This window comes from Pseudochaenichthys georgianus, unplaced genomic scaffold (genome assembly GCF_902827115.2).
Source record: "Pseudochaenichthys georgianus unplaced genomic scaffold, fPseGeo1.2 scaffold_423_arrow_ctg1, whole genome shotgun sequence".
Taxonomy (NCBI): Eukaryota; Metazoa; Chordata; class Actinopteri; order Perciformes; family Channichthyidae; genus Pseudochaenichthys; species Pseudochaenichthys georgianus.
The window spans coordinates 138409-162476 of record NW_027262988.1 but is presented as its reverse complement, the minus strand read 5'-3'; the positions used below and the strand labels follow the sequence as shown (position 1 = coordinate 162476).

General features: G+C 40.8%; 1 protein-coding gene across 1 annotated transcript; it reads left to right on the top strand.

The window, feature by feature from the left end:
- Positions 1 to 15040: 15040 nt before the first annotated feature.
- On the top strand, positions 15041 to 23147 carry LOC139433403 (gastrula zinc finger protein XlCGF57.1-like). Its single transcript, XM_071202405.1, has 2 exons — positions 15041 to 15521; positions 21134 to 23147. Exons 1-2 carry the CDS (start codon positions 15272 to 15274, stop codon positions 22477 to 22479), a joined length of 1596 nt encoding a protein of 531 aa, XP_071058506.1. The 5' UTR covers positions 15041 to 15271; the 3' UTR covers positions 22480 to 23147.
- The last annotated feature ends 921 nt before the right edge of the window (positions 23148 to 24068 follow it).

Below are 24068 nucleotides of genomic sequence, written 5' to 3'. Positions count from 1 at the left end.
AAAACCAAATGAACCTTAATAAGATATGGATATTAAGAAGGCCTTCAAAAATGATACTGATGTATTGATGAAAGGCCGGCATTTTTTACGTTTGCTTACCGAATAATGTAGAATCTCGCAAATATGCAAAAAACAACATAGTATAGTATTTGGAATATATGCAAAAAAAGACATACTGTAGCATAGCATGTCCAAACTTCACACAAAAGCAGCATAATATACAGGCCCGGTTCCAGAACAAAATGACTAAGGGTGCATCTGAGATTAGAGAGGGTGCAGTGGTAAAGTGCTATTTTTATAAGTGGGGAGTGTACCTAACACCCTCTATGGGGGTCCTCACCTCCTCCTGGGGGGGTCCGGGGGCATGCTCCCCCGGGAAGATTTTCTTTTTAAATATTGAAGTTAAAACCATCAATCTGGTGCACTTTGAGAGCAACATTAAGAGATCTATGGATCTATGTGCTCTTTGCTTGATTATGCCTTCCCAGTCCCTTATCACGTAGCCTATAAGAGCATGGTGCCAGTTGTTGAAGCCAGTTGTGGTGAAGGCATCTGACTTACTTTAACTGAAATGTCTACATGCAGAAGATGGCATCTTTTTTACATGAATATTCCAGCCAATCTCTGTTTTGAAACCATGAGCTGCAAAATGAGCACCTCACCCCACTGTACAGGCGAGTTGGGTACTTTTTTAAATATACCTGGGCAGGCTCTGTTTTGCAGAGGTCCTCTGGCACTTGCGGGCCGCCGAGGGGTGGCGGTGTTTGGGGTAACGAAGACGGCTGTGGCTGCTCCGCCTCTGTGGGCGAGGCGGGCAAAGCCGGCGAGTCGGGCAGGAGGACGTTAGTGTCCACGACAGTAATGAAATGTCCCCATGATCTGAACTGTTATTACCTGCAGTAGATGCAGTGTATGCTGGCGATAAGAGCTGGTTGTTTTAACCATTTTCTGATCCATCATTGACTGCTGTGTAAGCACCTTGCAGATGATGAATGTGCAGCGGCACAGGTCACGCGCACCTGACATAATAACGTTACTTACCGTTTAAATTGATCAAATAAATGCAGCAGACAATGCTATTCAACCACAATATTATTATTCTTCTTCTTCTTATTATTATTATTATTATTATTATTATTATTACTACTACTATTGTTAGTAATAGTAGGCAAAATGTAATATTTTTCACTCTTCATTTTTTTCCATTTTTTTTTTTTTTTCTCTTTACTTTTCATTTTTCAAATGAGGGTGCATAACGACTCAACTGAGGGTGCAATGCACCCTTATGCACCCCCGTAGAACCGGGCCTGATAATATAGTACGTTGAATGCAAGCAAAAAAACGCAAAATACTTTAGTCTGTCAGAAATATGAAAAACATATATGTCCAAGAAATATGTTGAAAATATGTAAAAACAAAAACCACAAAAAAACTAGTTTGGTTCTTTGATCAAATATTTCCTCAACAGAATCATAAAGCTGGACTGAGTTTGATTAAGGGGAGGTTATTGTTTAACTTAAGTAAATACGTTCTAAACTACGTTTCTCTATAACATGTTGTTACGTCCCCACTAAGGTCTAGGGGACCTGGAGACAATAACGTACAACCAATAATTATGAGAGAGTCAGAGTAAAGGTTGACAAAAGGTTTATTCCTTGTAACCTATCATATAATACAATTAAACAGAAACTCTGTTTGTGAGGAGGAGGAGGAGTCAAAGGATTGTGCCAAACAAAAGAAACAAGCATAACAAAACCAGGCCTCTCTACAACTATCCTTTGAAACCAAACTCAAACAAAAACCCTCACTAACTAACTACAAAGAATTTGACAAAACAATATACAGGGGTGGCAACAATCCGCTTACCTAGTGTGTCTAAACAATAGTTAGCTCGGTGGTGAGAAATGTACAGGGTACCCCAGACTTACCTAACTCCTCCACCTCTCAACACACACACATTAACAAAGTTCAGATTATTCAAATAGCTTTAGTTGCTAACACAGCCGTGTTCCTTCCTCAGCAACAGGCCCAGAGTGAGAGAGAGAAGACTTCCTGGGTGCCTCCTTTATGGTCGGCCCTGGTTGCTGATAGGCCAGCTGAGGGTGAGAGGATCCAATCAGCCATCAGACTCAGGTGCACAGGCAGATACCGATCAGCTGCTGATTAGCTGTGCAGACGACAGGGAGAAGAGAGAAACACAGGAGGGAAGGAAAACCACACATGTACAGCCTGCCTGGCACGTAACACCCCCACACATATAAATCCAAACAGTATGTTTGGCCCTTACAATGAACCTTCCATTTACATAGCACGAGATAGTGCATCGGCAAGAACATTATCGGACCCCTTTTTATGGCTTATGTCAAGGTTGTAGTTCTGGACAATCAACGACCAACGCATAAGGCGTTGATTGTGGTTGTACATCCTTGAAAGAAAAACCAGCGGATTGTGATCAGTGTATACCTTAATAGGTTTTACACTGGAGCCAAGATACACCTCAAAGTGCTGCAAGGCAAACAATAGAGCTAAAGCTTCTTTCTCAATAGTAGAGTACTTCAACTGATGTTTGTTGAACTTTCGGGAGAAGTAGCTCACGGGGTGATCGATAGCCTGTGCATCTTCTTGTAGAAGAACAGCCCCTGTCCCAACTCCACTGGCATCGACCTCGAGCTTGAATGGCTTCGAAAAGTCTGGTGCAGAAAGAACAGGAGTACAACACAGAATACCTTTTAGGCTCTCAAATGACTGCTGACACTCACCGGACCAAACGAAAGACTTTGAGGGACTGGTCAACGTAGTGAGTGGGGCCGCCACCGATGAGAAGTTTCTGCAGAAACGGCGATAGTACCCTGGGATACTGCAAACTGTTTTCGTGGGCATGATCAAATGCTCTTTAAGAACCCTTAAAGGACCTCTGACCTCATGTCCAAACACTAGCTCAGCAGGACTAAAACCTAGAGACTCCTGAACAGCTTCACGGGCAGCAAATAACACTAAAGGAACACCGTCATCCCAATCTTTATGAGACTCATGGCAATGTTTTCTTAACATGCATTTCATAGTCTGGTGAAACCTCTCTAATGCCCCCTGACTTTCAGGATGATATGGGCTGGATGTCACATGCTTGATACCTAAGGTGTCAAGTACCCGGGCAAACACTTTAGACATGAAGTTGGTACCTTGGTCTGTTTGAACTACCTTCGGTAGACCAAACATGGAGAAAAACTTCAGAAGTGCCTTGGTGATGACCGGGGCAGTAATTTTCCGTAGTGGGATGGCTTCTGGGAACCTAGTGGAAGCACACATGACAGTTAAGAGAAACTGGTTTCCAGTTTTAGTTTTAGGTAAGGGTCCCACACAATCCACAATCACCCTTTCAAATGGCTCTCCCATTACCGGAATAGGAATGAGAGGAGCAGGGTGAATCACCTGATTCGGTTTACCAACAACTTGGCACACATGACATGTTCGACAATAAAGAACTACATCAGACTTAAGTCCTGGCCAAAAGAAGTGTTTTAAAACTCTTTGATATATTTTTGTTACCCCCATGTGACCTGACCATGGATGATCATGAGCCAAGGACATCACCTGAGAACGATAGGTTGTTGGCACGACAACTTGATAAATTGCTAAGGAGTCTGACTCCTCACAGGCATCACTAATCCAGCGACGCATTAATAGGTGATCTTCCATAATGTAGGCCATCTTCTTTGACTTGGCCTCTTCCTGACTGATAACAGAAGAGAGACATTTAGAAAGTGTTTCATCACTTAACTGGGCTGCCATGAATTCTTCCCGAGTGGCAGGCAGTTGTACAAGCTCTGAGCTGTTACTGGGTGATCCAGCACCAGCAGACCGGGCCTCCTCTGGCAGTCGGTCCGACACTGTCATGTCTTCAAGAAACTGCCCTGTAGCAAGAAAAGAATCAGACAAGTCCTCTCCGTATTTCTTTGACTGTGCCCTTGTAACAACACAAGCAGGAAAGATTTCGGGAGGTACTTCAGCTGATTCTCTGCATCTAAACTTAGATCAGGAGAATCAATGACCTCAGGTACTGGCTTAACTTTGCCCCCAGCCAAGTCATTACTGAGGATGAAATCAACACCTTTGATGGGCAAGGCAGGGAGGACAGCTACTTTAAAGAATCCTTTGACAAGAGATGAGTGAATATAAACATTGTGCAAAGGAGCCGCAACTAGTGTCATGCCTACCCCTTGAACAACAGCACTTGATCCACATGATGATCTGGAGGTTAAAGGTAAGATGCCTTCCCTAATAATGGACTGAGAACCTCCTGTGTCCCTAAGTACCTGTACTGGCAGCTGGTCTTTAGGATCCCCTGTTAAAGAAACAAAGCCCTTGGAAATAAAGGGTTTGAAACAGGGATCAGGTACATCATCTTCCTGGGACATTTCTATGTCTGATAGGGAAACTCCTTTAATGAGTCCCATGCCTTTTGGCGTTTGAAAGCGGTGCGAAAATTGTTGTTTACGCTTTAAGAAATGACACCCTGAAATAAGGTGTCCTGTTTTATGGCAGTAGTTACACTCACGGGCCCCCGTGGAGGTGATGGTGGTCCTCTAGACCTTTCAAAAGTTGTTGGGCCAAGATCAGGTCTTCCGGTTTGTGATATTGAAACTCTATCTGGGCGCAAGGGTGAAGAAAACACAGTCTTATGAGTGAGCATAAATTCATCTGCTAAAACAGCTGCCTTAGCCAGTGAAGTAACCTTCTGTTCATTTAAGAATATCACCATCCTTTCAGGCAAAGAATTCTTAAAATCTTCCAAGAGAAGTAACTGACGAAGACTCTCAAAATGATCCTTCACTTCATTAGCCGCACACCATTTATCAAAGAGAATGCCCTTCTCTCGCGCAAACTCAACAAATGTCTGCGTAGCAGACTTTTTATAGTTTCTGAACTTTTGTCTGTAGGCCTCCGGCACAAGCTCATAAGCACGCAATATCGACTCTTTAAGCACTTCGTACTGCAAGCTTTCTTCCAAAGAAAGTGAAGATACCACTTCCTGAGCCTTACCTACTAATTTGCACTGAAGTAGGATTGGCCACATGTCTTTAGGCCAGACCAGTGCGGTAGCAATTCTCTCAAAAGCACAAAAATATGAGTCAACCTCTGACTCTCTAAAAGTTGGCACTAAAGCAATATTTTTACTAACATCAAAACTCTTTGTATGAGAGACTGTATGTGAAGGTCTTGACCTCTCAAATGTCTGCTCTGAAGAGATTCTCAGGGCATCAACTTCAAGCCGCTTTAACGTGATTTCTTTCTCAGCTTCTATCTCTAACTTGCGAATCTGCAGCCTGTGTTCATAGTCCGCTCTACGCTCCTTTTCCTGGCCCTCCATCTGAAGACGGACAAGACGAACTTTTAGTTTGGCATCACTACTTGCACCTAAGCTACCCGGAGAGAAAGCCTCAAACCTAGGAAGCGTTGCAGGAGGAGCTTGAGGACTAAACTTGTCAACTCTAGGTGTAGCTAATACTCTTTCCCTATCATCTTCAATAGACACCTCAGCCCTAGGCTGAGTTGACATGCTTGGGATTTCAAGAATCTTTAACTCCTCTAGTTTTTGCAGGATTTTCTCTCTTATCTCTTTTTTTACTTTATACTTGTCTACTGTAATGTTAAAGTGAGCTGCAATACATAACATGTCATCTTTGCGACAGGAATACAACGTATCAACACTTGGACTTTCAATAAAGTCCTGTAAGTCAAAACCCATTTTTCAGCCAATGTACAACACCTACAATGACTTCTCAATTATTGGTTGTTTTTATTTCAGGAAAATAGATATCCCGGACGAGCCCCCATTTGTTACGTCCCCACTAAGGTCTAGGGGACCTGGAGACAATAACGTACAACCAATAATTATGAGAGAGTCAGAGTAAAGGTTGACAAAAGGTTTATTCCTTGTAACCTATCATATAATACAATTAAACAGAAACTCTGTTTGTGAGGAGGAGGAGGAGTCAAAGGATTGTGCCAAACAAAAGAAACAAGCATAACAAAACCAGGCCTCTCTACAACTATCTTTTGAAACCAAACTCAAACAAAAACCCTCACTAACTAACTACAAAGAATTTGACAAAACAATATACAGGGGTGGCAACAATCCGCTTACCTAGTGTGTCTAAACAATAGTTAGCTCGGTGGTGAGAAATGTACAGGGTACCCCAGACTTACCTAACTCCTCCACCTCTAAACACACACACATTAACAAAGTTCAGATTATTCAAATAGCTTTAGTTGCTAAACACAACCGTGTTCCTTCCTCAGCAACAGGCCCAGAGTGAGAGAGAGAAGACTTCCTGGGTGCCTCCTTTATGGTCGGCCCTGGTTGCTGATAGGCCAGCTGAGGGTGAGAGGATCCAATCAGCCATCAGACTCAGGTGCACAGGCAGATACCGATCAGCTGCTGATTAGCTGTGCAGACGACAGGGAGAAGAGAGAAACACAGGAGGGAAGGAAAACCACACATGTACAGCCTGCCTGGCACGTAACACATGTGATGACTATGATCTGAAAATATCTAAAAGGGAAATGTGTCTCGTAAGCAGAGCAATCAGTGTTGGGTCCCTTTAACCAATAGTATAGTACCAACAGTGAATCACATTGTGTATTCATACAAGTAAGTAGTGACGTAGTGTGGGTCCAACAATAATCACTTGCACTTTCATTATGTTGCTACATTCCCACAGGTATGTTGATGTGTTTGTGGAGCTTAAACAGCTTTTCATTGGTTCATAAAGGTCTCGTAGAGCTGTAGTTGGAAGAGCAGATCTCCTGACAGCTGACAGATGAATACAGATGAAGAAGCCAGGATATTACTGCAGGCAGGAACTTGTTTCTGTACAACAAATCAGATTTAGATCTACAATCACTGAAGTGTCCTCTGTTGTCTCTGTAGCATGGAGTCCCGCTGCCCTCTGGTGGCTGACAGAGGAAGTGCAGAATGCATTTCCTTTTATTTCCCTCTCATTTGTTTGTCTGCCAAATCCAGAACTGGAAACACATTAAACATCATAATGTCGGTATTCAGCGTGAGAAAAACATAGTGTACAACATTTTATTCAACACAACCTTTTATCTTATTCCTGTGGGAATAGTTGTTGTTGATCAACTTTTCATTATCAACTATTTTCTACCAGCAGAAATGCCTGACAGAGGATTTGCAGTCTTCCCTTGGTTGGTTTTGAACTATGGTATTTGGACTGTTGGTAAAACAAGCTGTACAGTATTTCACATTCGAAGCTCAGGGAAATTGCAAAATCAATCAATCAATCAATCAATCAATCAATGTTTATTTATATAGCCCAATATCACAAATGTTACATTTGTCTCAGTGGTCTTCACAGTGTGTACAGAATATCAGTATGACAATACGACACGCTCTGTCCTTAGACCCTCTGTCCTTAGACCCTCTGTCCTTAGACCCTCACATCGTACAAGGAAAAACTTCAGAAGAAAACCCAGTTTAAAGGGAAAAATGGGAGAAACCTCAGGGAGAGCAACAGAGGAGGGATCCCTCTCCCAGGACGGACAGACGTGCAATAGATGCCGTGTGTAAATTGAAAAGATAATACATTTGCAACATAGGTAGTCCAAATGTTTGGAAATGCATCTGTGTATGATAGGAAGATGAATCCACGAGGATATCCATCCAGGGCTCGCGATCCAGGACACAGGACCGCAGGATCATCCATGACTCTGGGTTAATCGGAACATGAGAGGACACAGGTACAGACAGAGAGAAGGAAGGAGTAAGATGTCCCCTGACAAACTAAGCCTATATCAGCAAAACTAGGGGCTGAATCTAATCAGCCCTAACTATAAGCTTTATCAAAAAGGAAGGTCTTAAGCGCACTCTTCAAAACGGATAGGGTGTCTGCCGCCCGAACACAAACTGGAAGCTGATTCCACAAATGTGGAGCTTGATAAGAAAAGGCTCTGGCTCCCATTGTACTTTTAGAGACTCTAGGAACAACCAACAACCCTGCATTCTTGGAACGCAATGCCCTAGTAGGACAGTAGGGTATAATGAGTTCTTTAAGGTAAGATGGCGTCTGCCCATTAAGGGCTTTGTAGGCGAGAAGAAGAATTTTAAATTCTATCCTGTGCAAAAGGCGTTTTAAACTATTTTCTGAAATGCTATAAACAAAAATGTTTAATCGAGGGAGGAGCCTGTGAGTAATTGGTATCGTAATTGGTATCATCTCTACCAACTTTCCAGAATATTCTGTTTTGAAGTTTCTCCAGAGACCCTTACTTCATGTGTCTCTAAGTCTTGGCGAAAAGTTCTCGATGTTTGAACTGATGATTAGACTGTGCTGCATCGACAGCTAAAACGTTGGAATAACTAATGACCCAAAATCAATACAGCATTGTAAACGCGACAAGTAGGGCAAATCTTTTTTAATAGTATTTTGGTCTATTTCTTATTATTGAAAAAGCACCTGTTTTTTTATTGAAAGGTCTATTTTTAGCAGCTCTAGTAACACCCACCTCCTTTTATGGGATTTGAGTGTTTTTTGCATTTCCTATTTATATTTTTATGAAAATCCTGCTGTTTTTATCGGAAAATCTTGTGTCTTTTCAATTGCTTTCATATCATTCAACCCACTCCAAAGAATTTGTATAAGAATAGGCAGGAAAAGGAGGACAAAATCTGCCGTTTTTTTTTACCAAAACTCTCTTTTGAGTCGTCACCCTCTAGCCAAATCTGGGCTGAAGTCGAATAGTCCATTTAGCTTACCTTCCTAACGGAGTGAAATGACCCGGAAGTCCCTCAGTGGCAGCCATGACAAGAGCTGATTCTCTAGTCTAGATGATAGGAAAGGAGGTTTCAAACTTCCTTTATAACCTCCTTTAGCTTAGGAACCGCTGGACCTCCCTCACCGAAAGGAGAGGAGAAAATGCTGCCCCACAATGCATTGCATTGCAGCCACGGCATGTGCCGTCACACAACAGTCGGCCGTTCACGGAAACAAACGATTATGACCGAAAAATGATATCATGAAAGTTACGGTGCTTATTAAGCTTTTTAAAACGTATGTGGTAAATTGCCAAAGTGCTTTGTTTTGAACGTTCATCAGTATTATAATCAAAAAGAGAAATATGAACGTTAGTTTTTACTGAAATGATCAAATAAAGTCAACATATATAGTCTTTACTGAGCTGTGTGGAGTTTGTTCAACTTTTAAAAGATGTTTGAATGGTGATATACACAGTGATAGATGTTAAGGACTAACGTTTATACATCTGTATTATTGTGTGATTTTAAGATCTTTAGTTCATCAATCATACGTATTGGGATCATTTGTATTAATGTAGACCGGAGGGAGAGGGGGACGAGCAGAAGTGTCACTTTCCTTTTTTATTTCAATTCCAACTTTGGTCCTGAAGAATATGTTTCTCTGTTGTCCACGTTCATAAAGCATAAAGCAGCAGCATCAGAGCACGGAGCAGAGTCTCTAGATGAGTTCACAGTAGTCCCTCGTTCTTATTGAACATCCATGTTGTAGTCCGCTGTATAGAAAACTGTAGTTTCCATGGTTTCCCCACAGCAGCAGACGCACATTCAGGACGTCCGCTGGCGCATCATAAACACGTCAGATAGTGAAAGTGCAGTCGATTCTCTAAAGTACCGCAGTCTCTTCTCCTAAGTCCTTTTGAATTCTCCTATCCACTATCCCTTAACCCCGTGACCTTTCACTCCTATTCTGAAAGCTAGGAATAGACGATAGGGTTAGAATTTAGGAGCTGATTTTTGCATTATCCGACTGCAACCCTGGACTTTGTTTGTTTGGCTTCTCTACGTACTAAACAGTATGTACAATATATGAACACGTCACACATCCTATACCCTTTTACTTCGGGAGATAAGAACCAATCTTGTTTTTAAGGCAGTGCTGACAGCTCAGAGAATTAAACATAGAAAGTATTCTGTCTTCGCCTAAAGGACTTTTCCTTTCTTCCCTGGAGGCATAGAGGCATGAGTTTGCATGAATATTAACTGACTAATATATTTATTATGCTTTTAATCTAAACATCGTTTAGATATTTTTCTTCCATACTCTTACTTTGGCAGATCTCCTAACTTTTTTAAACCTGTTTTTCCTATTATAGAATCTACTCAGAACTGCTCTTAAGAAGATTGAACCATCTCGCACAGCTAGAGCGTTAAGATTGTGGAATATTTTAGTGTGCGCGTGTAACCGAGTTATAAGGGGTGGTGTAACATCCTGGTTAAATTGGAGAATTATGCCATCTGGTGTTACAAACGCGTGCCTGCATTACTGTATCTTTGCAATGGATTATGGGAGATTCTCATACCGTGTGAGGATCTTTGAGAGCAAGGTGCTATTGTATTATGTCTGTGGAGAATTTGTGGTAATTATTTTATTTGGACAATAACGTTCTGTTGTGTTTGTTTAGTTTAATGTTAGTCGTTTAATGCTCACAGCAACATGTTTTTTGTGTGATTGGCTATTTGTGTTATATGATTTATTAATGTGATCATAAATAGCTAATTTGAGCTAATAGGCTAACGTGAGCATGATGCTATCTCTCCAACAGAACGCAGCTCACGAGTCCATTTTATGTTTTCCATTGAAATGCAGGTATGTGAGTTTTGTACACCAGTTTGTTTATGTTTAATGTTTGACATTGTTTATACTACCACTATATGATCATTGTTGTGTTGTTGATTATTGGACACTTCTTTTGAGATGTTGACACTGCGTGAGGATCTGTTGAGAAACGCAGCTCAAGTGTCCATTGTATATGTCCATTGAAATTCAGGTATGGAAATAAACTGAAGTAATCACCAGCTCTGAGTGGTCTGTTGCCGAGGGGACACTACACCGGGGTTAGATGCGCGTGCAAATTGCGCCCAACCAATTTGTCTCTATGTGTCTGCCAGCACAAGAAAGGCTCTTGAGGCCTAGGACCCGGTTCTAGCCAATTTGCTGCCCTAGGCGAGATTTGTCTATTTTTTGAGACAAATTGAAAAGTGTAAAAGATGTGACGATAGAAAAGAAAACTAAACAGATATTACTCTCCTCCTCACATTAATGCATACAACTTACATAAATATCATATTTCAACGTGTAGATGTAAAACGATCCCGATATTAATCCATAAACTCCTGCAGTAGATTTACAGACAGCTGTATCTCTGCAGGAGGAGACCCGCTCAAACTGACGTCGAAGTTTCAATTGTGAACGACAGGCGCAGACAGTTCTCATTGGCAGGTTTCTTCGATTACGTTTATATTAACCAATCAGGAGTGTTGTGGACTCATTCCAAACATGCCTGACTTGTCTGCTGTATTATGGCTGAATTATATTTCAAGTGCCGTAGCTCTGGCTGTCGGCCTGAATCTGAAAACCATACATTATACTGTAAAACTAAGGTTTATTACTGTAAATTGACCAATGGAAAAAAAAAAACAGCAACAGAACACATACATAAAACAAGGATAACTGTGACTTATTGTTGAGTAAATAACAGTGTGTGTTTTAAAGGGCATCTTGCAGGGGGGTTTTTTCTACATTTTTTCTTAAACTTGCTTGAATATTACAATTAAAAAAATGAATGTAGGATTTGATATGTTTTACGAGACATAAGGGCAGGAATTCAGAGGGAAAGGAGGAACTTTGAGCTCTGCTCTTAAAAACGGCTTTTTTTTCAGGTCATATGTCAAACGCGTCATATTACATCACAAAGGGTAAACATCTCCGCTCTCTGACCGCGGGTATAGTTAGTAGTTGCGTTGAGTTGAGTGGTTGTGTTTTAGTGAGCTGGTAGTTTCGGTAGTTTTACATTGTATTTGTATTTATTGTATTGTAGTTTATCATGAAACCGTATTACATCTCTCTCCCCCCCTTCGCTGCTCTCCCCCCCTCCTTCCCTGCTCTCTCTCTCCCCTCCGGTACAGCACCGTAACATAGTGTGGATTTGCATTAGGTAACGCGAGATACGGCTGATACTTGCACATTAGTTTCTGTTATGGATCAGTATCAACAGTCCTCCCAGTAACATTACTATATTATCAATGCTACTTTTGTTATAGCCTAATATATGATAGCTAACTTCACAATGTTGTGATGTGACATTAGCTAACATTCTGTAGCTAATGCCGGTCACTCACCAAGATAGCTGCCCAGTTCTCTACTGGTTCTCCTCCCACCACAGCTCAATTTCTCTCCGATGGCCGTTATTTCTTCTAATCCTTGGCTGCTCCTGTCTCTTGGACGCCTAGCAGGCTCATAATTATAAGGTTATGGTCCGTCATATGCATTTGAATATTCATGTTCAACTTCTTCTGTGTCTTCTGTGTCGAAACTAACATTGAGATCCATGTTTATTAATACGTTACACCGGCCACTCTCCCCCTTGTCTACCCTTTGTTACGTCACACGCGGGAGGTCACGTGCCGAGGCTTTTTTATGCGGAAGTGAACATTTCTTACAAAAACGACGCCAGATGTCACTGTAGTGTATATTTCTGTATATCTTTTTGAAAATCTAGTGTATTCATCATTTTCCTACACATTTATTCACAGGTGTCTTAAACCTGGAAGTTGCTCTTTAAACCTTGGTCCTCCCTGCAGAGATTTCTCCACTTTCTATGATTTTTATTTTTTTTAATGATATTGTCAACTGTAGATGTTTACAAGATTAAATTAGGAATTTAATGAAAAGATATTTATTTACTTTTGTTTCAACATTGGATATTTTGTGTTTTTGGTGGATTCAATCGAATATTGAGAAAATGATTTATGTAAAAATGTTTTATTTACATTTTACGTTTTTTTTATTTGACGCTTTTTTTACAGTTTTATGTTTACCTTAAAATTACATAGAAATATCTTATAGTCTTATAATAGTAATATACTTTTATATTACGAGTTATATATTTAATTACAGATAATAATTTTTATTCTATGTACATCTGCATGGATTTTCTGAAAGTGCAAAAATACTGTAAATATTATATAGTACATTTACTGTAAAAAAAAATGAAATAAACGCTATTTGTTGCTATTGTCAAAATACTTAAAATAATGTGTTGGGTTGTTAATTTATATTTAATATCTGTCATTTTACAGGATTTTGCAAGTTATTTAAAAAAACATGATAATTACTATAAAAATGTACAGTTATTTACTGTAAAATTACAATCTTTTTTTACAGTGCAGTGTATTAATTAAGCAATCATACACGAGAGGCCGTTCTTGAACGTCATTATTGGTACTCCAGTACAGGCGTACGGACCTCGGCGCAAGCGCCTCGGTCCTGCCGCAGTACTGTCGTACCAATAATGACGTTCAAGAACGGCCTCAAGTGTATGATTGCGATTCTATAACACAAACTATCATTGTAATCAACAATATCGTAAAATAATTTCATAATGTGGGCTCATTTGCTCCCAAACCTACACTTTCTGCTTGAGTTAATCTCCGTCAGAAAGTAGTTCCTATAAAGTATAGTTCCCTTGGTAACGCTAGCCGATCAATCGAACACTCCTGCTTCCCCGCTTACAGTTATTGATATAATTATAGTAAATAATATATTATTAACCAATTTATTGAAAACAATTTATTTACAACAATTCTTGAATTAGGCTATTTATTTATTTGTTTACATATTTAACATTTTGGCTTCAGAATGAAGGTGGATGTTCATGCTGCCATTAAAAGTGCAATTTTTGAAACAGCTCTCCATGAACTCCATGCCAGACTTTTTTGCAGGTGGTGCCATGGTGTTCACGGGTAGGTTATCGGAAGAGCTTTCCTCCAGTGGCCGTTTCATGGCGTGTCCCGGACCGGCAAAAAGCGCGTTGCTCCACATATTTCTGTTGTCCAGAGATGGAGCCCAGTAGCTGCGAAGCGATGACTCATTTGTATGCCCGCTAACGGACATGATTTCTCTGGCCTCCAACCCTGCCTCCGCCAGCCGCTGTATGCAGGTGCTTCTGACGCAATGGTTTGTGTAACGCGTAGCAGTGCCAGCCTCTTCAGTAATGCGGGTCATCATGGACCCCAGGCTATTCACCCCCAAGGGCTCCATGCTATACCACACCGCATCCCCAGGCTTCACCGACTTCCTTGGATGGTGGTAGAAAGCCTTTGCTGATTCGGGCATTTGCTTTCTTGTTCCAGTCCGAAAAGCAAACTGCAGGCAGTTTGCTTTTCGGCCCAACGGTATACCGTTTTTCTCAGACGCGGAGGGATACTGACTTGTTGTGAAAAGGCACGTTCTATTTGACCGTTGTTTGATCGTGGAATCAAACACGCCTATTGACCAATCAGAGAGCTTGCTCACACCTATGTGTTATAGAATAAGTGATCACTACAAGGGTATGGAAATATGGCAGAAAAGGTGGGAGGAAGACCAGAAAGGGAGGAGATACCACAAGTTACAAAAATCAGTCATAATAAAGGAGGAGATCACCATCACTAGACTCAGACTGGATCATACAGGATTAAACGGCTTAATGTTTTTAATGGGAAAATGCAAAGTTGAAGAATGCAGGGGGTGTGGAGTGAAAGAAAATGTGGAACACATCATATTACACTGTAACATGTACAAAACAGAGAGGGAACAACTAAGATACAGGGTCAGAGAGGCAGGAAGGGAGTGGAGCCTGATGGGGACACTGGGAACAGAAGGTGAGGGGGTAAGAGAGGCAGGAAGGGATTGGAGCCTGATGGAGACACTGGAGACAGAAGGTGAGGGGGTAAGAGAGGCAGGAAGGCCATTCAAGCGTCTTTGGGTTCAGAAAAGCGCTATATAAAATTAATATATTATTATTATTATTATTATTATTTTTAAGTATTTGAGTGGAACAGGATTGATTGGAAGAATTTAAAACAACGTAAACAACACAATGGTATAATTCCACAAGTGGTGATAGGATAATATGGTGATACACTTTCTTGTACAGTAGGTGGCGGTATGCACCTTAAAGCTGTTTGCAATCCGCCAAAAAACCGAGAGAAGAAGAAGAAGAAGAAGAAGAAGAACCTGGATCCACGCGGCTTCTCCTCGCTACGGTTCTCTCTGTGTGTTCCTGAGAAAGTGTGTGTGAGCTCCAGCTCTACTGATCCATCATCTGTGTGTCTGGATAAACCTCCGAATGGACTGTGTGCTCTTTCTTCTGGAGCGTTTACCTCGGACTATAGGAGCTAGCTTAGCATGTTAGCTGGAAACACGTTAGCAACACTAGTCAGATTGAGAGTTTGATGCAGAGAGAAACGGTGTGTTTAACGGAGTCTGCAGGAAAAGGTGATCTAGGAAACATGAGTAAAGTCCAAATGCTGCTGTCGTTGAAGAAGCAGCGACTCACTGCTGCTAATGAAGAGATATTTGCTCTGTTTGAACAAACAATAGCAGAGCTCGAGGAGGAGCTGTTTCTTTCTAAAGAGGAGAACAAGAGACTCCAGAAACTACTGGACGCTGTTTTACAGCCTCAGCTTCGGATCCACAGAGCAGGTCTGTTCCCTTTACCCTAAATTAACACTTTACACTCTTCAGTAGCACTTTATTATCACATTAATAACACTTTAGACCCTTTATCAGCACTTGCTGCAGGTAGCAGATCCTGAAGTAAAAGTACAAACACCACACTGTGAAAATACTCCATTACCAGTTAAAGTACTGCATGCAAGTATTATTAGACACATGTACTTTATTATAATAATTAAAATGTATTACGGAAGAGCAAACCTACCAAAATAAATATATTTATAATAATACATACATTGTATAATATGCCATTTAATGTACTGATTTAAATTGACCCATGCATGTGTGCACTAGTTGGTTAAATGTGACATACATTGATACTTTAGTTTTGATGTGCTTCTTTATTCACCTTTTCTTTTTAAATGTTTAAAAGCAAAAAAAATAAAATACTTTGGATTAATTCAAATTGCGGCAGAATAATGTAGAATGAACGAGGGTCGAGTATCTTTCACGGCTCAGGTTTATTGTACAGTAAGTCAAGACAATACGGCCCGTCCACACTACAGCTTCGACAGCTTCAAAAACGGTTTCCAATGCGTCTGCCCATTCACTTTGAATGGGGTCACGTTGCCTCGCTTTTCGCCGAACTGAATTGCGGGTAGCATAGCGGTCCGTCTCCGGCGTCAGAAGCTGAACAATATTCAACTTCTGACGCCGGAGTAGCCAGCGCCAGCCAATCAAATCCCGTTTCTGAAAATCTGACAGCTCAAGCCCTAGCCAATCAAACCGCGTCTAAGCTGGGAGAGATATCCCGCCGTTCATTTCTATATTTAAAAAAAGATGGAGGAGAAACTAATTATCGCCGTAGCAAATCACCCGGTTTTGTATGACCAGACCCTCTTCACCTACCGGGATACAAACCGGAGGAACCAGGCATGGAGGGAGGTGGCAGAGACAGTGGGTGAAACTGGTAGGTGTTTGCCTGTTTGGGGAGTTATATATATATATATATATATATATATATATATATATATATTGCTCACATAAAATCCCCGGGGTTTTTTGCTTTGTTTGTCGGGGGCGGGAGATTCATGTTATTGGTTGTTGGTCGCGTTGCTCGAATAAAATCCCCAAACTTCAGACACGCCCAGCTCCAAGCTATTTTTGAAGCTGTAGAGTGGACGGGCCGTTACAGTAGGCAGCAACCACACAACTCGTGGGCTTACTCTGAAGTAAAGCAGTCCCTCGCATGCCGTAAAGCAGGGGTAGCCAACACGGTGCCCGCGGGCACTATGCGGCTTTCACACCAGCGCTTTTCCCTTTCTAGCTCCGAGCTAGAGCTTTTCTGGTTCAGCTCCGGTTTCCCTTTTCTGCTCCCGCTCTGTTCACACCGGCCAGAGCCCGACTGGTGCTGCCGCTGCTGCGTCATGACGTCACCGTTTACATCGCTGATTTGCTCCCCAACGGCGTTACGGCGCTCACAACAACACCAACAACGGGGAACTGCGTCGGGTCGATGATCATGTTACTTTTAATCACACAAAGCCATATTAAATTAAATAACGACTTCTCCAACCTTATACTTTTCTCCCGAGTGCCGTGGTTCATTGTTTATTAATGTGTTTCTGCGACATTTACCGACCGCTGTTGGCCGCTCTTCCACGGGAGTTTATTCTCCCGTTAGCTCCCGGTTAGCTCACACGGCAGCGGCCGCTCTAAAGTATTCACTGTCCGACTCACACAAGCAGCTGATACATATCCCCAGCTCCCCTTAGCCTAAGTGAATGTGTGTCAGTCTGAATTGACGCTGTTTGGCATCACAATGCTGTTATGAAAGTTTCTCTGGTATAAAATGGGTGATGTTAGCATAGCAACCGAAGCTAAACTGACTACTTGCTATTGCTATCCTATTGTGGCATAAGCCGTTTTCTACAGGCACATTTTACCGGCGTATTTTTATTATGATTCTACTTGTGATAGTCGGACACGACAACCTGTGCAGCCCATGTATTGATTCCATCTGATAGCTGCTATAATACAAAACAACACGTCTGCCTCTCTCCACAATGATCGATAACGGTGAACGGATGGCCAAAGTAAGGTACAAATAAACAGAATCATACGAAGCCTGGTTAGTGTTACCTGACTTTATAAAGTGTGTTTATAAGCGCTACTGCTTGTAGGCAGGCATGACAGTCGACCCATGTTCAGGGGAGGTGGGTTTAGTTTCCTGCACGCCTCGACGTAAGAGAGACGTAAGCGACGCCACCTCTTAGCTCCGAAGCTCTTGCCTCTAGACCGACAATTTTTTGGAGCTGGAAGTGAACCGGATTCCGGAGCTAAGAGGCGTCGCCGCTGCGGTGTGAACAGGAAAAACCGGCACTTTTCAGGCTCCAACTCCGAGCCGGAGATGAAAACGCATTGGTGTGAAAGGGGGTCGCCCGCAGGGGCAACGTGAGGCGCCCGCCGGGCACGTTCTAAAAATAGCTCGCCAAGAAAATCCCAAATTTATAAAATACACAATACAAAAAAGGAAATGTAATTACACTCTTAAAACTGCTGGGTTAAAAAATAACCCAATCATAACCCAGCTGCTGAGTCACTATAGGACAGAACATGCTCTGGGTTGTCTTAACCCAGGGGTCACCAACCTTTTTTAGGGTGAGGGCTACTTTCAAAAAATAAAACAAATTGGGGGCTACTTTTACTCCTCTTTTTTTTGTTTTTTGCAGTGTATATATTTAGCACATTTTAACATTATTATATGCTGACCTTTAACCTTTGTGTGCTGTTTGGGTCTGTGGGACCCATCAATTTCAGTGTTTACTAAAAGAACATGTATTCAATTTAATTATTTGAACCTGCTTTATTTGGGGGTGGACCTCACCTCCTCCAGGGGGGTCCTCACCTCCTCTAGGGGGGGTCCTCACTAGGGTTGCCAGAAACTGACCATGATCAAAATCGATTATTCGGCAGCCCTGGCGAATAATAATCGATTATTCGACCGAAAAAAAAACATAAATAAAAAAAATATATAAATAAAATCGATTTTTAAAAATAATATTCGATTATGGAGACTGTAGCGAATAATCGAATAATCGCTGGCATCCCTAGTCCTCACCTCGGCGGGTCCGGGGGCATGCACCCCTGACAAGATTTTTTTTTTAAATGTTGAAGTGAAATGCATCAATCTGGTGCACTTTGAGCACAACATGAATTTATGTATACAGCTCTCAACACTCAGATGAAAGGGAGCTGTATACTTTTCAAGAATCCAAACATCTTTAGAATATGATCACAACCAATAACAAATCATTTAAACTGGTTTATTCTTATCTTGTGTTACCTAGTTAGCATTATTTCCTTTTATTTATTCATATTTTACTGATCACTCCCCTTTTAAACTGTTGACTGAATACACAACAAACAATGAAGAAAGAGTTTTATCTGCTTCGTTGCCAGCTGCTCCCCCGGGATCCGAAAGTGGCGTATAGCCTGTGTTTCAACATCAACGAAAGTGCTCTATAAATGCAGTATTGAACCAATAAACTAACACAAACTAACTGTATCACTATAACATGGTGGTGATGATGATGATGATGATGATGATGATGATGATGATGATGATTGTGATAAAGAATGCATCTCCGTTCCGCTGTTCAATATAATAAAAAAACAGAGCATTAAACAAACCATCATGCTCTTACTTTTGAAATCATGCGGAAATGTCATCATCAGCGGGCCATCAAGTGGTTTCCGAAAATAACCGAGTGACACGAGTAGATTTTAGCCCAGACCGGCAGAAAATATGTCTCAAAATTCCATGTGTGTAAAAAGACGATCCACGAGCAGAAATGTGAGATCTACGAGCAGAGATTTGAGATCCGCAAGCGCATTTTTGTTCGACAAATACAAAATGGATTCACAAATGCCTGATCGAAAGTTGTAAATGTTAAAGAGATATTCACAGTTCTTTTTTGTATTTGTGAAAATATTTAGCGTATTTGCAGATCCGTTTTACACTTGCACATTTATTTGTGAGTTTGCAAATGTTTTAAATGCACTTGTCGTGTTTTACATTTACAAATCACATATTTACACACATTATTTGTATGTTCACACAAATAATTATGAGACATATGTATTAGGGTTGCCAGAAACTGACCATGATCAAAATCGATTATTCGGCAGCCCTGGCGAATAATAATCGATTATTCGACCGGCTTGAAACTAAGCCAGAAAAAAAAAAAAACATAAATAATAAAAAATATATATATATAAATAAAATCTATTTTTAAAAAGAATATTCGATTATGGAGACTGTAGCGAATAATCGAATAATCGCTGGCATCCCTAATATGTATGCCCATAGTTTGTGCATGTACAGTATATCCTCCCTGTGTGTGTAATGTGTTTAAACACAACATAGTGGGGTAAGACATTGCCCTCTGAGGGATGAATACATTATATCTTCTTCTACTTAGAAATCATAAGTGAATGGTCACATTAGGTTTGCCTGCAGTGAATGCTAACAGCTCTGAGCTAGTTTATAGATGTATCATGGCATAGACAAATGTCTCCTATAACCCACAGTCTATGGCTGTTACTTGTGGGTTATAGCATCGTTTTATATCTGAATTGTGCTCTGGTAGGAATTCGCACCCAACATGTTAATAACAGTCAAGTTTTTTTTTTTAACTCTATGGTTTTACACAATATTTATAACATTAAATTCACATATTTAACTATTACATCTTCAAATTAATACAAATGTAGCAATAAAGTGAAAGTAAAAATGTGTTCAAATGTAGTTGTTTTACTCTAATAGGATAGTCAATACCTGTGTTTTTCAGTGTAAGGTAGTGGTTAAATTAAGCAAAATTAGAAAATATTTCTTTCTTTACTCATATATTGTCTTGCAATTATACATTTTTTTAAACGAGTATTAACAGTATTATGTATTTGGCAGTGATATATAGGCATAACAAAAGTATTTTTTTAGTTAAATTACAGAAAATGCAGCTAATTTTGCCAACAGAAAATCATTTATAACAGATAACTAATGTATTCCATTTTTACAGTTTTTTTTTGTTAAAATACATGACACATTTCAATAAACCATTTATTCTTGTAAATTGATTATGATTTCCTGTAATTATGAAATACACTAAAAGACTGTTAAAAACAACATAAATTAAACACTGACATGGAACATTTTACTGCACCATAATTACTGTTTCATAAGAAGGTGCCGTCAAATGTTCTGTTAATACTTGCATACTTTTACTTAAATAAGGTTTGAATGCAGGATTTTAATTTGTAACAGAGTTACATTATATACCGTAGGAGTAGTGTATCTGTGAACGATCCCAAATACAATTCATTGTTTACATTGCGGCTAGTGCTACGCCAGAAGAAAAAACCCTTTTACATTTTTAACTGGAAGTGGAAAGGGGCTGGGCTACATGAGGTGACTTGAGCCAACAAAAATACACAATAGGTGGGACTAAGAAAGATAATGTTAAAATATAAAAACATTAGGCATTAATTAGGGCTGCAAAATGTCTCCCATTGTAATGGTGATTTTTAAATGCTAACACTTAACGGTTTGTTCTGACTGTGTTTCCTGTTTCCTGCAGATGTCCAGCAGCTGGTGGTGGTTAAAGAAGAGCTTCCCCCTGACCAGCAGGAGTGCAGCACCAGTCTGGACCAGGAGAACCCAGAGCCCCCCCCACACATTAAGCAGGAACAGGAGGGAGAGCAGCTTCAGGAGCTGGAGGAGGCTGATATCAACAAGTCCATTTTCACTCCTGTCCCTGTGAAGAGTGAATGTGATGAAGAGAAACCTCAGTCCTCTCAGCCTCATAAAAGACAAACTGAACACATGGAAACAGAAGCTGATGGAGATGACTGTCGAGGACCAGAACCAGCCAGGAACTCAGATCCAGAGAGCAGTTTGCAACCAAAGACTGAGGACCACACTGAAGACTCTTCTGAACCTGACACTGGGGACTCTTCTGAACCTGACACTGGAGACAGTGCTGACTGGAAAGAGACCAGAGAACCTGCCTCAGGCTCAAACTCACTGAAAAATAGACATGAATCTGTCAGTGATCCACGAAATAGTGCTGAAAAGAAACCATTCAGCTGCTCCGTCTGTAAGAAAGCTTTTCCACAGAGTGGAGATTTAAAGAAACACATGAGAATCCACACAGGAGAGAAACCATTCAGCTGTACAGTCAGTGAGAAAGCTTTTTCACAGAGTGAAAGTTTAAAGATACACATGAGAATCCACACAGGAGAGATGCTACACAGCTGCTCAGTCTGTAAGAAAGCTTTTTCACATAGTGGAAGTTTAAAGATACACATGAGAATCCACACAAGAGAGATGCTACATAGCTGCTCAGTCTGTAAGAAAGGTTTTTCACTGAGTGGATATTTAAAGATACACATGAGAATCCACACAGGAGAGAAACCATTCACCTGTACAGTCTGTAAGAAAGCTTTTTCACAGAGTGGAAGTTTAAAGGACCACATGATAATCCACACAGGAGAGATACCACACAGCTGCTCAGTCTGTAAGAAAGCTTTTTCACAGAGTGGATATTTAAAGAACCACATGAGAATCCACACAGGAGAGAAACCATTCACCTGCTCAGTCTGTAAGAAAGCTTTTTCACATAGTGGAAATTTAAAGGAACACATGAAAATCCACACAGGAGAGAAACCATTCAGCTGCTCAGTCTGTAAGAACGCTTTTTCACATAGTGCACATTTAAAGAAACACATGAGAATCCACACAGGAGAGAAACCATTCACCTGCTCAGTCTGTAAGAAAGCTTTTTCACATAGTGGAAATTTAAAGGAACACATGAGAATCCACACAGGAGAGAAACCATTCACCTGCTCAGTCTGTAAGAAAGCTTTTTCACATAGTGGACATTTAAAGAGACACATGAGAGTCCACACAGGAGAGGAAAAATAGATCTGCAAAGTTTGTGACAAAAGATTTAAACCGCGTAATCGTTTAAAAAGACCAAGTGTGTTGGTAAGGGAATACATTTGTCTATTTTGTATCCTGATGCCGTTACATGTAATACGTTACTCGCTAAGCCTGTTTTCACCCACCTGCAACCGATTCACTAATAATCACAAATATTAATTTCTTCGACCCCTTGAGACTATTTCTTGTTTAATAATCGTTACATCTCCTCAGGACCAAGTTCCCGTGTCCTGCCTTTCACCTGCTGATCACCCACTGCTCATTTAAGGTGGACTCACCTTTACAATGGACCAGCTAGTCTTAGTCTCTTAATGCAAACGTTTTGTAAAGTGATGCTAGACCAACAACGTGCTGTTGGGCTGTGTGCTCTCTGCAGGACGGTGTCTGTACTCAAAGATTGTTGATGAAATGAGAGCTTCATTCTGTTTTTGTTGTTATCTAAACAACGCCAACAGAGCTATATGTCTTCTTTCCAGCAGATGGCATACATGTTACATCATGCAGTTCAACTGTCATCCACATATTAGAGATTCAAAACAGCAATGTGTGAGATAAGGCTAGCAATTGACTATTTCAACAGAATGTGAAGAGGTTACAGTCTTGAGGCCATGTCCAATATGTTTGTGTTTTGTTTGATTAAATCGACTGAAATGAGCATTCAATTACTCAATTATTCTGAATTACTGTCATTACATCATGGGTTTGCATTGTAATATTAGAATGCATAAAACCCAACTTTATTCCTTCCAAGTTGCGGGTGTTCATTGTTTAGAAGTCCGCTGTGTTTCATCCAAGCTTCCACTGCGTGCTCCGATAATGCTGAAAGTATCTGTTGTATGCTTTACCTGCTCCAGGTACTAGGCTACAACTAGGCTACATTTGTTTTTGTCTTTCGGCTAATTAGCTGTAAACTCGAGGCACTGGCAGCTTAGTAATTTGTTCATCACCACTCAGCTTCAAACAAGCCAAGAAAACATGGGACAGTAAAGTGGGAGGTGCTGCTACCTGTCTGTCTGAAGGGACTGCAAGGTGGGAGGTGCTGCTGCCGCCTGTCTGAAGGGACTGCAAGGTGGGAGGTGCAGCTCCCTGTCCAAAAAAGATCTTTGTGCTCATTATTGTCTCTGTGTTTGTGTCCCTGGCTTTCTCTCGTTTTAATCTGCACAAACAAACTGAAACTGGTTCATATCACAGTCTGATCTACGGGGCAGCTTCAGGCAACATGTTTGTCTGCAATAACTGGATTTATTTTAAATTAAACCTCACTGAGACGAGTCCTCAAACCAGAGAAGAAACTGCAGAGGAAAAATCTAAGTGAGGGTCGGATGTCGAGCAGAAGGGTGGGAAAATAAATACACAGATGTTCTGACTATGTTAAATATGTTATTCCTTCCATACCATATGTACTGTACTGCTTACTAACCTGGTTCATCCAACCCGGTATCACGGCAACACGTGAACATGTGACGATTTACCATGCTGGGAGACGTGAAGATGTCACGATTTCATCCCTTCAAACGTGATAGTTACACGGTATTGTTAACCCACGTTAACCAGTGGAGAAATAACCAGAA

Coding starts and splice junctions, on each gene's coding strand:
- LOC139433403 (XM_071202405.1), top strand. CDS start 15,272: ATGCAGAGAGAAACGGTGTGTTTAACGGAGTCTGCAGGAAAAGGTGAT. Junction 15,522..21,133: donor GCTTCGGATCCACAGAGCAG/GTCTGTTCCCTT, acceptor TGTTTCCTGCAG/ATGTCCAGCAGCTGGTGGTG.